Source organism: Thamnophis elegans, chromosome 7 (genome assembly GCF_009769535.1).
Source record: "Thamnophis elegans isolate rThaEle1 chromosome 7, rThaEle1.pri, whole genome shotgun sequence".
Taxonomy (NCBI): domain Eukaryota; kingdom Metazoa; phylum Chordata; class Lepidosauria; order Squamata; family Colubridae; genus Thamnophis; species Thamnophis elegans.
This window is the reverse complement of record NC_045547.1, coordinates 13,192,381-13,208,190: the sequence shown is the minus strand read 5'-3', so window position 1 is coordinate 13,208,190 and position 15,810 is coordinate 13,192,381. Positions and strand designations below refer to the sequence as shown.

Here is a 15,810-nt window from a genome sequence, read left to right as displayed (position 1 = left end):
GGTTCTGCTCTTCCCAAAATTGATTTTGAACGTAGATGACGATGGAAGTAAATGGATGTTTTTTCTCTCCCCTTTTAGATCTCACATGGCTCGCACGGGTTCGGGTGAATCACCCAGCTGTTCTAAAGCGTGCAGCGCAGATTGAAACGCAACGGGCCATGAAAAAGAATTGGCTGGTGAGAAGTCCCCTGTCCTTGGGTTTCCAAAAGAGACATTTGTCTCCCATGAATTTTAGCACTGTCCTCCGGGATCGGGCGGCCTATAAATCTAATAAATTGAATTGAATTGAATTTTGTTCATGGTGTTTGCTGCTTGTGTCATCAAAACTCAACAGGGACAATGGGCCAGTGAAAGATGATCTGTTTATCCAACCCAGTGTCAAAATTGGAAGGCCACAAAGAACAGCTAAAATACAAAAGTTTTAAGACAGGGGTCCCCCATGAGGGTTCCGAGTAATGTATCCACCGAAAGCAGAACTCCGAGGCAGGTAGATTCCCCAAAGGAACATGTTTATTGGAGACACCATATCAGCACAGCTAGTGAAAACTAACTCTAAAGGTTCCCACGGTTCCCCCCCTAATTAAACAAGAAAATATTCCCTCCCCAGGTGTCACCGGTCACATTGTCCAATTAAGGTAGTTGGGAGGCTGCTTGGCCATTCCTCTGCCATCTGCTGGGATGACCTTGGTTCCCACAGAAAAACTTTTTGTTTTGACTGGTAGCCAGTCTATCTTCTCCCTCCTCCCCCTCCTTTCCGCCTTTCAAAGTTCATGGCAACTATGAGAGGCAGGAATAAAATGGCTTCAGCCAGGTCAGCTTCAGAGTCAGTGGTGGGTTGCAGGCGGTATGCCCCGGTACGGTGCTCCGGAGGGCCCACCCGCCCGCCCGATAGCAATAGCAGTAACAATAGCAGTTAGACTTATATACCGCTTCATAGGGCTTTCAGCTCTCTCTAAGCGGTTTACAGAGTCAGCATATTGCCCCCACACTCTGGGTCCTCATTTCACCCACCTCAGAAGGATGGAAGGCTGAGTCAACCTTGAGCCGGTGAGATTTGAACCGCCGAACTGCAGCTAACAGTCAGTTGAAGTGGCCTGCAGTTCTGCACCCTAACCATTGCGTCCCGATCTCCTTACCGGAGTTTAAAGATTTCTGCGCTTCCACGCAGAAGCATGGCGCATACAGCGCCTGCTCGACGCTCCACCGAGCAGCACCTTCTATACAAACGAGCCCCCAATTTCCATTGCTAAGCCAGACAATTGTTAAGTGAGGTTTGCTCCATTTTATGACCTTTCTTGCTACAGTTGTTAAGTGAATCCCTGCAGTTGTTAAGCTAGCAACACCATTGTTAAGTGAATCTGGCTTCCCCATTGACTTTAGTTGTCAGAAGGTTGCAAAAGGTGATCACGTGACCCCAGGACGCTGCATATGGACACACTGTTTAAAAGAGATCATATATACATGCCAGTTGCCAAACGTCTAAATTTGGATCACGATGCTGCAACAGTCTTAAGCGTGAAAAATGGCTATAAGTCACATTTTTCACTCCCGTTGTAACTTCGAATGTTCACTGAATGGTTGTAACTCAAGGGACTATATACCAACTGTGTAGCTCAATTGCAAGGACATTTTTGGATCATTTTAACTCTGTGTGTTTTTAAAATGAAGGCAGCTTGGCTTTTGAGAGCCGTCACCTGCATAGACCTCACCACCCTTTCTGGAGATGACACCCCATGCAGTGTTTGCCGATTGTGCCACAAAGCCAAACATCCCATCCGAGCGGATTTGCTACAAGCCTTGAAAATGCACGATAAAGGTACGCCAGGGTGATGAAACCTTGCTTCTAGCCGGGTAAAGCATACTTGCAATTCTGAATTTGAATTTGAATTGAATTTTAATAAATTTATATGCCGCCCTATCCCGTAGGACTCCGGGCGGCTTACAAAAACAAGATAAAACGTAAGAGTTAAAAATAGAAAAGAGAAACAAATTTAAAAATAGCACACCATACATTCAGTCTAGGTGGGGCTGGACCTTGTTCATGAAATCAACAGCCCCAGGCCTGCCGTATTAGCCAGGTTTTAGTGGCTTTTCGGAAGGCCAAGAGAGTGGGAAGGGTCCGGATCTCTACGGGTAGATCGTTCCACAGGGCCGGAGCAGCTACAGAGAAGGCCCTCCCCCGAGGGGCCGCCAGCCGGCATTGTCCGGTCGATGGCACCCAGAGAAGGCCCAACCTGTGAGATCTTATCGGCCGTTGGGAGGTATGTGGCAGGAGGCGGTCTCTCAGATATCCGGGTCCTAGGCCATGTAGGGCTTTAAAGGTGATGACCAGCTGTTATTGAATGAATGTTATTGTCCCTTGACAGAGAAAGAAAAACAAGCTAAGTAGATAAAGTGAAGTTAGCAATGTGATATGTAATGTGGAAAATGGAAGAAAAAAGGGAAAAGCATTTTGCAAATTCAACAACACCGGAACAATTGACTGCATCTGGCCCGTGGGTTGCTTAGAGCCAGCCTGGGAAGGCTAGCCTGAGGACTGGCCCGCGGTGACTCTGCTGGCTAAAACAAGCCACGGGGGGCTGTGGGCAGCCCCCCCCCCCGGCTCATTTCTGCCTTGTGCAGCACCTTGCCAGCCAGAAATGAGCCGTGGGGAGGGAGCATGCAGACCCATTTTTGCACTCTGCTGGCTGAAGACGGGCCATGAGGCCCTTGTGAGCACCCCAGCGACCCCGCACCCCGTTTTGGCCGGCTGGGAGCTGCATGAGGCATCCATCCTTTCCAAGCTAGATTGGTTGATCGTGGACTCTCATAATCCCTATGTGGGTGGGGATTTGAGTGGTTGAAGTCCATCCTGGCAGAGTGCAAAATTAGGAAAGGCTCCATTGGAGTGAAGTAGGTTAGTGGACAAGAGTCACATGAAGATAACAGAGGGGTCCTTGAGACTTGCTGAGCTTGGTGGTTTCCTTGCAAATGTTTCAGGTTTGGTGGCAGCAGTGCCTCAGATAGAAAGTCCATACAGAGAGTGGTAAGGACAGCTGAGAAGATTACAGAAAGCTCACTTCCTGTTATTCAGATACAGCTATGTGCTTAGAGCTCTAAGTATTGTTAGAGACCTCACATACCCACTTTACAGTCTGTTTCTGTTTCTCCCCTCTGGGAGGAGGTTTCGAAGTGTATCTAGCAAGACTACTAGATTCTGGACTAGCTTTGTTCCCTAGGCCATTTGTCTGGTAAACTCGCAAGATTCATTTTTCTTGAACTAGACTGTGTTGTTTCTCTGTGTCATCTAATATACACTATATTGCCAAAAGTATTCGCTCACCCATCCAAATAATCAGAATCAGGTGTTCCAATCACTTCCATGGCCACAGGTGTATAAAATCAAGTACCTAGGCATGCAGACTGATTTTACAAACATTTGTGAAAGAATGGATCACTCTCAGGAGCTCAGTGAATCCCAGCATGGAACTGTGATAGGATGCCACCTGTGCAACAAATCCAGTCGTGAAATTCCCTCGCTCCTAAATATTCCACAGTCAACTGTCAGCTGTATTATAAGAACGTGGAAGTGTTTGGGAACGACAGCAACTCAGCCACGAAGCGGTAGGCCACGTAAACCCGTCCAACATCAGTGTGTGTGACCTCACAAATGCGCTTCTGGAAGAATGGTCAAAAATTCCCATAAACACACTCCTGAACCTTCTGGACAGCCTTCCCAGAAGAGTTGAAGCTGTTATAGCTGCAAAGGGTGGACCGATGTCATATTAAACCCTATGGATTAGGAATGGGATGTCACTTACAGTAAGTTCATATGCGAGTAAAGGCAGGTGAGCCAATACTTTTGGCAATATAGTGTATGTGGATACGTGTATATGCTCCCCTCTCTCTTCTCCCTCCCTCCCTCCCTCCCTCCCTCCCTCCCTCCCTCCCTCCCTCCCCCATCCATCCATCCATCCATCCATATTGTTGTCATGTTTATGTAGTGTAAATTGCAGGTGGTGACCCTTTGAGATTCGTATCCAATGAAATTTCATTTTAATGTATGCTGATTAGTGAACATTTCAAGTGACAATAAAGTTAGTCTAAGTCCTAAGAGCCGAGATGGCGCAGTGGTTAGAGTGCAGTACTGTAGGCTACTTCAGCTGACTGCTAGCTGCAGCTTGGCAGTTCGAATCTCACCAGGCTCAAGGGTGACTCAGCCTTCCATCCTTCCGAGGTGGGTGAAATGAGGACCCAGATTGTTGGGGGCCATAGGATAACTCTCTAAACCACTTAGAAAGGGCTGTAAAAGCACTGTGAAGTGGTATATAAGTCTAAGTGCTATTGCTATTACCCAACTAGTAACCTCATCAGTGCTCAAGCAATGCTTGATTCTGGTGATGTTACCTATTTTGGGTAGTGAAAACATCTGCAGGAAAACAGACAAGCTCAGAGAGCACCAAGAGGCCTCCACTTCAGCACTGAGATACAAATATTCTCCTTTATTGAGGATAACAGAGTCTTGATGATGGTTCCTTTCCAGGCATCACCACAGCAGCCGTTTGTGTCTATCCGGCCAGAGTAGCCGATGCAGTTAAGGCTCTCAAATCTGCAAGCTGCCAGATCCCAGTGGCTTCAGGTAAGCTCTCAGCCTGAATTCCTGAAGGGGCGATTCAGAATCAGTTGCTCATTTTATGTATTCGTTCATTAAAGATTCTGTCTTGTTCTGGACTGATGAACAGTCCCACGTTGTCACTGGTGCCATATGTTTACTAGAAACTAACCTTGATACAGTTCTGGATTAAAAAGAAAAGTCGAGCCCTATGATCAAAATGAATGAAATGAACTGAGATCAGCAGGTTTTGACCAGTTCTGGAGAACCGGTAGCGGAAATTTTGAGTAGTTTGGAGAACCGGTAAATATCACCTCTGACTGGCAAATATCATCTCTGACTCCATCTATTCTCTGCCTCCCGAGTCCCATCTGATCGGGAGGGAATGGAGTTTTTACAGTATTCTTTCCCTGCCACGCCCACCAAGCCACACCCACCAAGCCATGCCACGCCCACCAAGCTGCGCCTACAGGACCGGTAGTAAAATATTTGGAATCTCACCACTGAATGAGATGCACAGGTAAGTCCTCAATGTACGACCACAATTGAGCCCAACATTTAATCTTGCTAATCAAGACATATGTTAAGTGCGTTTTGCTCCATTTTACAAGCTTTCTTGATACAGTTGTTAACTGACTCACAGCAGTTGTTAAGTTAGTAACATGGTTGTTAAGTGAATCTGGTTTCCCCATTGACTTTGCTTGTCAGAAGGTCGCAAAAGGGATCCCAGCAGGCCCTCTCCAAGTGGCCAGACTGGATAGTCAGATTTGCTGGTATCAAATTAGTCATGATATAATTGGATGATAGCTGTTTAAAGGTAACATTCAGCTCCTGCTACTTTCTGCATGAAACAGCAGTGCTATATATATTTTTCTTTACTACTGAGGCCAAAGTTATTGAATGCTTACTCAGTCAGCCTTGGACAAATTTAACTTGAGCTTGATTTGCTCCGAATGAAGGCAAAGATGCATGTCCCAAAGATAAAGTTGCAGGATCCAATCTGGGTTGGTCACCGGGACCAGAGTTTTAGTCTTCCAGACTTCTGAACTTGTGCTGGAGCCCATCCTTGTGGAACTTCTCTCTCACCAGAATGTGGTGAACTGCCCCAGAATTGCTCCATTGGGATCCTCACAGAGACTCCAAACACTACTTCAGAACGTTCATACTTGTCGTGGCCCATCAGTAGAGCTGACAGCAGATTCAGACAGTGAGGAGGTTGGGGAGGAACATGACTCAGTCCTGGAGTCTTGGGAAGACTCTGATGAGGGCTCTGCGTCAGAGGCAGAGAGTTGACAGCTAGGGCCGCCCGATAGTTAACAACTGCCTTCAGAGTCAAACATCAGTGAGGCAGACAAATAGCTGGAGCCTGTTCCCAGTGTGCGCATGCGCAGAGTCACCAGACAAAGGGAACAGCTAAAGAACAGGGGTCGACTTGGGAGTAAGGCCACAGGTGGATGGTGAATGACCCCTCCCAGAGGGAATAAAAGAGGAGCGAAAGGGGAGAGGAGTTTGCAGGACACAATTAGTTCATTCCTGCATTCTTGCCAAGTATTGCGGCATCTGAAAGATATCGGCCTGGCCACTCTCCAAGCCTGATAAAGGTTGGTAATTGTGAACTACCTTGAAAGACTGTGGGAGAGGAAAGACTCTGCTGGAGAGGAATTCACTGTAAATTAAATAAAAGGGGTTTATCGGGATGAGGACTCGGCTTCATGTTGCTGGGGAAGCCTAGGTCAGAACAATAATATTTCCAGTTTGGTTAAGGAGGGTTGATGTATTGAAGTAGCGGTCAAACCACTGTAATTCTGTGTTGCAATTCTTGTACCCTGGAAGGAAAGCATGACGTAATGGAAAGCTGCTGAGAGATCTAATCGAAGTCCTACATCTTAACTCCTGATAAAGAATATTGCCACTATTTTAACATCTCTGATGTACTTAATGGATTTTGTTTTTCTTTTCTTAGTGGCAGCTGGATTCCCAGCAGGACAGACGCCTCTAAAGACACGTTTAGAGGAGATCCAGCTAGCCATAGAAGATGGGGCCAAAGAGATTGATATTGTCATTAATCGAACCTTAGTACTGACAGGCCAATGGGAAGGTGAGCATTTCCATAATCCTAAAATCGAGGTTCTAGGGAAGACTTCCCCCCCCCCCCGGAATAAACCAGACAAGAAACTCAGCCGTTGTGGTGGATACTTTGGAAAGAGTCATATGTTCTTAGGTAGTAGCTACAATTTGTGCAGAAAGATAGACTTGTGGGGACTTAGGAAAATAATGTAGGCATTTTGCTGACGGTAATTTGCCAAGAGTGGTTGGGGTCCGCCAGCGGCCAGCAGATTCGGACAGTGAGGAGGTTGGGGAGGAACATGGGCCAGTTCTGGAGTCTGGGGAAGGCTCTGATGAGGGCTCTGTGTCAGAGGCAGAGAGGAGGCCAGAGCCGTCTGACAGTTATCAGCTGCCTTCAGAATCAGACATCAATGAGGCAGACGAACAGCTGGAGCCTGTTCCGATTGTGTGCACATGTGCAGAATTGCCAAACAAAGGGAACAGTTAAAGAACAGGGGACGAGTAAGGCCACAGGTGGATGATGAATGGCCCCTCCAGAGGAAATAAAAGGAGCAAAAGGGGAGTGGAGTTTGCAGGAGACAATTAGTTCGCTTAATTGGTTCGTGACTCTCTGAGACTCCTTGCCAGGTTTTGCAGATATCGGCCTGGCAGCTCTCCAAGCCAGATAAGGTCTGTGACTGTAAATCCTCCCTCAAAAGACTTTGCTTGATGTGAATGAGCAGAATTCACAGTAAATTAATAAAAGGGGCTTTTGTCAGGACAAGGAGTTTGCAATCCTGTCCAGTGTGTTCAAAATCTCCCAAGTGATTCTTCAGAAATTTGGAATCTCCTTTCGTGCACGCTGGTAGGTGGTTGCCTTTTAAAAAACAAAACCTAAATTTGTTTACTGCTGCTATAAATTTTGAAAAAAACCATCTCTAGATATTGTTTTTTAAAAAAATAATAAACCAACCCTTTCTGCAAAGCTATTGTGTGAAAATTCAATCCATCCACACTTTTCTCTAAATTAAGAGCGGGGTGGGGGAGAATACTCCATGGGGTGCTAGTGCTGTAATTATTTGCAATAGAATTGTTAAAAAGAATTCAGAGAGGGGTGTTTTTTTTTTTGGTTTAGGTGATGTATCATATTAAAATAAAAAAGTGTGCTGGATTCTTGACAACAAAATCTGTATTTTTAATTGGTTTTCACAGAATTCCAGGGCATGTGTGGTACTGTTTAGATTGCTGTGGCTAGTTGTGTCCCTCCCCTCCCCCAGAATGCTATTAATTAGTAGATTTTAAATACCACGGGAGATACCTATTCTCTGCATGATAATTGGGTTTTCCTTAATGTACCTTCAATGGTTTGCCTGTAAGTGCTGACAGAACTCCAACAACTGGATTATGTGTAGAGAGAAAAAAGGGATACAATTAAACATCCTTACATTAAAATACAACTCCACCCCCCTCCATTGTTTTGGCTGAATGATACAGTGCTGATAACCCTTACCTTATTCATACAGCGTTTTTACTACGTTGGTTGGCCAAAAAGGCTTCCAAAGTAGGTTGCAAAACTCAGTTCTTGCTTTCAAGGTAATATTTAGAAGAAGGCAAACGAGGAAAAAGGAGTGGGGAAAAATTCATGCAATCTATACTTTGGCATCCGGGTGGGAGAAATATAGATTGTCTTCGACTTAATAACTACAGTGGACCCAACATTTCTGATGCAAAGCGGGGCGTTTGTTAATAGCAATAGCAATTAGACTATTAGACTTATATACCACTTTGCAGTGCTTTACAGCCTTCTCTAAGCAGTTTTACAGAGTCAGCCTATTGCCCCCAATTTGGGTCCTCATTTTACCCACCTTGGAAGGATGGAAGGCTGAGTCAGCCACGAGCCTTGTGGGATTTGAACAATCAAATTGCAGGCAGCCAGCAAGGCAACAGAAGTAGCCTGCAGTACTGCACTCTAATCATTGTGCCACTGAGGCTTTGTAAAATGTTATGGATGGAAGAAAAAACATGGTAAGAGGAGATTTTAAAGGTTGATTACTATATATATTTGTGTTGTATTTGTGCTGATAAATAAATAAAGGGAGACTAGTATAGATCTATTTCAAGCTATTTAGCTCTCATCAGCTAGCCATACCCTTACTGGGATTCGAACTGGGCATACCAGGGGTTGTGACTTTAAATATATACCTTTCTCCCTGGCTTAGCTGATAACGGAGGAGAGCCTGTGGCTTAATGGTTAACACATCTGCCTAATATGCAATACAGCCCAGGTTCGAATCCCAGTAAGGGGATGGCTAGCTGATGAGAGCTAAATAGCTTGAAATAGATCTATACTAGTCTCCCTTTATTTATTTATCAGCACAAATACAACACAAATGTAACAAAAGGCAACAGTAATAATATTGAGTTTCTGTCTGGATGGTCTTTTGTGACGAGTCAATGGACAGAGAATGGAAGTAGTGAACTTCCTCCCATATTTGGGCATACCAGGGGTTGTGACTTTATACACACACACACACACACACACACACACACACACACACACATATATACACACACATACATATCTATCTATCTATCTATCTATCTATCTATCTATCTATATAACTTTATTATATATATATATATCAATATAAATATAAATAAATAAATATATATATATATATATATATATATATATATATATATATATATATATTCATATTCATAATGTATTATAATTAATGGAGAAGATCCACTAATAAAGAATGGAGAAAAATATTTTAACTCTGGAAAAATGCAAGGATATTTGGCAGGAAAATATTCAGAACTTTCTATTCAAGATTGTCTCTTACTATAAAAAATGGGCTCAAAAGAAGAGAGAGAAGGGGATACAAGTGAGAATCGGTCTGTTTTGGGTATGGATTTAAAATTGATAGGATACAAGCATGATTTTGACAAAGATTATAAAGGTCTCACAAATAAAATCAATATTTTAATAGCTAAAACAGACACAGAAGTAATAAATCAGAAGACTGACTTTGATTATATTTCCATTCAGAAAAGTGACTTTTTTATTTTGGACTTACGGAAGAGATATTTTACATCTCTGAAGGAGTTCCTGAGAAAAGATTAAAAGAGGAAAAAATCATTTCTGGAACACTACTTAAAAGGAATAACCATCAAAACTTTTAAAAGTAAAAATAAGACATATAAAGTTGCTTTCTTCAATCAAGGTTAAAATGTATTTGATGGTGTTTTTTCCCCCAGATAGCTTTTAATGAGTTTTTCTTGACCAGGATTAAATGATGAGGCTTTAAAGATTTGTCTATAGATAAGATATGATAAGAAAAGATTTTTCTGTTGTTGTATTTTTAGAGAAAGTGATAAGATGTGGTATTAAAATGGCAAAAAAAGTGTTTAAACAAGAAGTTTCTAAGAGGGATGAAGAAAAGATGATAAGAAATTAATTTGTGGGACGTGATTTGATGGGATTAAATTTCAATATGTTGTTGTTTCTGGTAGCTCTTTAATAGATTTTTTTTTCAGATTAACCTTGAACGATGAGGCTTTAAAGATCAATATGAGATAAGACATGAGAAGAAGAGATATTTTTTATGTTTTTTTAGAGAAAATAATAAATTAGTGTATAAAATAAATGAAAGAAATATGAAATTGATTTACTTGTTTAAAATATATTATTTCTGATAGCTCTTAATGGACTTTGGGGGATTAAGATTGAATGACGAGGATTCATTATTTGCTAATAGATAAAATGAGGTGGAATGAAGAGATTTTAGGTTGAAATGCTTTGACAGTGAGACGGGTGGCATATAAATTTAATAACTAAAACTAAATAAATAAATAGAAAATTGAAGACAGTGTCATTCTTCAGTTGGGTGTACTTAAATTTAAATAGGGAAGAACTTGTCATTGCATTTAGTGGTTTTCACAGGAAAGGTGGCATTTGAAAAATGCTGTATAGGCAGTCCTTGGGTTATGACCATAATTGAGGCCTACATTTCTGTTGCTAAGACAGTCGTTAAGTGAATTTTGCTCCACTTTACAATCTTTCTTGCCACAGTGGTTAAGTGCACCACTGCACTTGTTAAGTTAGCAATACCGTTGTTAAGTGAATCTGACGTCCTCCTTGACTTTGCTTATCACAAGGTCGCAAAAGGTCATCATATTACCCCGGGATACCACAACCCTTATAAATATGAACCAGTTGCCAAGCATCCAAATTTTGATCACATGACCATGGGGCTGCTGCAATGGTCGTAAGTGTGAAAAACGTTCATAAGTCACTTTTGTCAGAGTTCGTTGCAGAAATCAAATCCAGAAAGCACACGCAGGTAACTGATTCAACAGGATTCATTAACTTCTCTTTATATACCTAATGAATAAATGTACAATACCAACAGCAGATTCTTCTAACGCGGTAGCAGTTACAAGCAAGCACAAGGCAGAGGCGAGCAGACCATCCGGTTCGCAGGGACCACCGCGAACCGGTTGAAACCCACCCCTGCTCTCAGTCACCAAATAGTTCCTATTGGCTGACCCAGTTGCCATGCCTATTCATTGGCTGACCTTGTTACCATGTCCTATTCCCGCCAGTCCCCAATGGCTGACCTGTTGCCATGTCCTATTCCAGTTCATGAATACTCTGATAACTTTTCTTCAGGGCCTTTGTAAAAACTTTGCACGGTCCCTAAATGTAAGTCGAGGACTAGCTGTAGAGAAGAAAGATTCTGAAAACATCTGGTGCCTTGTCTTGGCTTCCAAGTTAACCTCACCTGCGCATTTGTAGTTCAGATAGTCCACTTAAAAGTTGATTTGTGATGGGTTGCGAATTAGAGATGCGATCAGGTGCATTTTGAAAGGAACGGCCTTGAATGTTCCTCTCCCTTCTTCAGGCAAACGCACACCCTCTCCATTTTCTTTCTTTCTTTCTTTCTTTTTTTTAAAAAAGCTTTATATAAAAAGCCTGTGGCAAAGTTGAAGGTCATGTTTGATGGAAAGCTGTTGGGCTCACTGAACAGTCTGAATGCAGCTCTAAAATCACTGGAAATGTTAAGTACCCCAACGTGTGTCCAATTATGCTCATCTTTAAGTTAAATCTGCTGTTACCTATTGTGGCGTATCTTCATAACACTTGAACTATAATTTGTCTAAGGCTGGGTTTTAACAATTATTTTAAGTGTTCTCTAATGGATTGGAGTATAAAAGCAAGTTATTGTGAGCACCATATCCCTCCCCCCCCCCCATTTAGGAATGGAGTCCTTGCACTGGAGTCACAAAAGTTTTTTTTTTTTTAATGTACAGCTTTTCGCTACCTGAGTTCTATTCATACTTCGGGCAGAGGGGGAACATACTAAAATTTTTGTGAATTTTTTTCTCTCTCTAAGAGTACAGCAAAAGCAATAGGAAAGGATAAGAGCTGTATAAGTCTTGGAATCTGGGCTTGGATCTTAAGATCACTTGAAGATCAGGGAAGTCCTATGATCCCTGTTGCCATGGTTCAGTCAAAGCTCGCTCAGTATATTCAAAGATACACTGTCCTTGAAAATGGAAGAGCTATTCAGTCTCTCATATACCTGTTAGTCTTCCGGGATAACGAGGCTTTCACTGGAATGATCAAGATGTAATAAAACATTAGAAAAAAGGATTTTGTTACCTTTTGTTAGTTTGGCTCCCTATGAATACTGTTGGGCCTTCAGAGAGAGATGGCTTCAACAGGATTCCCACTGTCATCTGCCATGTTATACTTGCTTGTGCTTCGCTGCTACGCAGAGTCAGACTGCCGTGAACTGTGGGGAGGGGGATTGAAGGGGAGAAGGCTTGGGGGGAAATGAAAGTAAGCGCTGCACCTCCCAGAGAAGCTGCCTCAAGGTCATCCAGCTGGAAGAAGGAAGGAGCCACATACCAAACCACATTTGGACTGACCATTATGAAAACATCTTGCTGGGACCTGATTGGTTACAGTGGCTTGGGCAATGAGAAACAGTTAAGGAAGGAAAAAAAATAGAACTTACGGATTTTGGTGTGCGACTCTCAATTCGGGCTTTGCAAACCTACAATGCACATGACGAAGGATCATTTCTATTTAGAGCAGAGGTCTTAAACTCGTGGCCCGGATGCATCACATGCTGGCCAAGGCCACCCCCATTTTAGCAAAGGGGAAAAAAGTAATGATACATCACGTGACGATAATGTGACACTGCGGGTTTGACACCTCTGATTTAGAGGTTTACATTGTGGCAGGTCTGACACGCACTCTGTCTGATGATGATGATGATGATGATGTGGCAGGTCTGACACCCACTCTGTCTTATGATGAGGATGAGGCACCTCTCTGTCTGATGATGATGATGATGATGATGCAGATCTGACACCCAAAGGCTGTGAATAATAATAATAATACCAGCCCCAAAGGCTGTGAATAAAGTGGACAGTGAAAAAACTTGGTTATGATTAACAACAGGTACATTAAAGAAAGAAACAGAGTCACTAATCCTGGTTGCCCAAGAACAAGCTATCCGCACAAATGCCATTAAGGCCAAAATCGAAAAATCCTCTGATGATGCCAAATGCAGACTTTGCAAAGAAGCTGATGAAACTGTTGATCACATACTCAGCTGCTGTAAAAAAATCACGCAGACTGATTATAAATTGCGGCACAATTCAGTAGCACAAATGATCCATTGGAATTTGTGCAAAAATTATAATATTAAAACAGCAACAAATTGGTGGGAACATCAGCCTGAAAAAGTCACCAAAAATCAGATGGTCAAGATCTTGTGGGATTTTCGCATACAAACAGACAAAATACTGGTGCATAATACACCAGACATCACACTGGTTGAGAAAAACAAGGTTACAATCATAGACATTGCAATACCAGGTGATAGCAGGGTTGATGAGAAGGAATATGAAAAAAATGCGAAATACCAGGACTTAAAAATCGAAATTCAACAATTATGGCACAAACCAGCAGTGATAATTCCAGTGGTAATCGGCACATTGGGTGCTATTCCAAAAGCACTGGAATTACATTTAAAACAGTTAAAAATTGACAAAATCACCATCAATCAAATGCAAAAAGCCGCACTGCTTGGATCTGCACGCATATTACGAAAATACATTACGATGTCCTAGGCCCCTGGGTGGGGCCCGACTAGTAATCAATGCCAAATCCAGCGAAACAACTGGCCGCTGTGATACAATTCTGTTGTTGCGATAATAATAATACTAGCCCCAAAGGCTGTGAATCTCACCAAAGATTAACCACATAATAACAACAACAACAATAACATGTGTTATCCCGATTGTAATTGGAGCCCTTGGAGCAATATCTAAAGGGCTACCTTGCTATTTGGAAATTCTAAATTTACCGGACTTGAACATTCTGACTCTACAAAAAAACACCCTACTTGGAACAGCTTATATCCTCCGACGTTACCTTAACTGTTCCCAGGTCCTTGGTTAGGACTCGAGCTGTTGAGCTAGCAACCAGCCCCAAAGGCTGTGAATCTCACCAAAGATTAACCACATCATCATCATCATCATAACAACAACGTCGTCGTCATCATCATCATCATCATCACGGACACTGGCCTGACACGTTGGACCAGCATTCAACATCATCTTTATTTGCAAATCTTAAACATCTTAAAACATTTTTTAAAAAACCAATTGAAAGGTGATGGCAGTCCAGTACTTTTTTTTTCTTCCAAGAATCTCAATTGTTTCCTCCTTATTTTGATCAGGAAAAGAGTCCAATAATGGATTTGATGAGATCAGTTTTGAGTTGAATCTGTGTTTGTTTTTTTGCTCCTTAAATCCAAACTGGGAAAAAAATGATGATAAAATAAAAAGATGCTAGTTAGGGAGTCTTTGGTGCTCTCTGAACTTGAGTGTTTGCTTTCAAATGTTTCACAAGGTAACGTTATTGACGTTACCTAGTCAGATAACAAAACATCTGCAAGCAAACAACTAAACCTTGAGAGCACCATTGTTCAATCCAAAAAGCGACATGCATTCTCGTCAGTTAAAGGATACTAACATGGGTTTTCCCCCTCTGCTTTTATCCATTTATTCTTCTTCCCAGACCTTTATGAAGAAATCCGTCAATTCCGCAAGGCCTGTGGCGACATTCATATGAAAACTATCCTGGGGACAGGAGAGCTGGGATCGCTTACAAATATCTACAAAGCCAGTCTTGTTGCCATGATGGCAGGTAACTTCCACACCTTTGGATTAGGTAGTGTTTGCAAGGGATTGTCGCTTTGTGGAATGCTTCAGTTCTGTAAACCAGCCAGCCATTTAACTTTTCTACCCTGCTTCCACGAAAATAAAACCTCCCCGGATAATAAGCCCAATCGGGCTTTTGAGCGCATGGGCTAAAACAGTGGTTCTCAACCTGTGGGTCAGGACCCCTTTGGGGGTCGAACCACCCTTTCACAGGGGTCGCCTAAGACCATTGGAAAACACATATTTTCGATGGTCTTAGAAACTGAGACACCAGTTTTATGGTTGGGGGTCACCACAACATGAGGAACTGTATTAAAGGGTCGCGGCATGGGGAAGATTGAGAACCACTGCGCTAAAATAAGCCCTCCCCCCAAAATAAGCCCTCCCTGAAAATATTGCAACACAGCAGCAGCCATGAGGTGACCACGCTTGCCACCTCCTCCACCTCGAAAATAATAAGACCAAGAGCTTATTTTGGGGGGGGGGGGGTCAAATGAAAATAGGACCCTGTCTTATTTTCGGGGAAACACGGTAATACACTCCATTATGTTCTTCCTCTTCTCTATTTTTTTTTCTTTTCTTTCATTGATCATTCTCTCTACTACTCCCTCCCTGGCATTTTACACTGAGACAAAATCTGTTTTCTTATGTTTTGTTTTACCAAATTGGTTCTAGACCAGGGCTGTTAAACTCCCAGCCCGCGAGCTGGATGCGTCACATGCTGGCCACGCCCACGCCCAGTTTAGCAAATGGGCGGAAAATCCCGATATGTCACGTGATGCTACCATAATGTCACGAGTTTGACACCCCTGTTCCAGACCATCTATACTCCTGGTGCATTATTTAGCATGTTGTGTGAAGACAACCAATTATACTTTATAAGCCATGGTTTATGGCAGGGGGGGTGCTTAGATCTGGCCAGTGGG

At 42.7% G+C, this 15,810-nt stretch overlaps 1 protein-coding gene across 1 annotated transcript in view; it reads left to right on the top strand.

Moving 5' to 3' along the window:
* The window catches only part of DERA (deoxyribose-phosphate aldolase), a 49,907-nt gene that overhangs the window by 5,676 nt on the left and 28,421 nt on the right, over positions 1–15,810 (top strand). Inside the window, exons 2-6 of the mRNA XM_032221453.1 lie at positions 79–176; positions 1,669–1,816; positions 4,523–4,618; positions 6,555–6,689; positions 14,742–14,870. Of these exons, the coding sequence (XP_032077344.1) occupies positions 79–176; positions 1,669–1,816; positions 4,523–4,618; positions 6,555–6,689; positions 14,742–14,870 (606 nt within the window). The remainder of the gene's footprint in view (positions 1–78; positions 177–1,668; positions 1,817–4,522; positions 4,619–6,554; positions 6,690–14,741; positions 14,871–15,810) is intronic.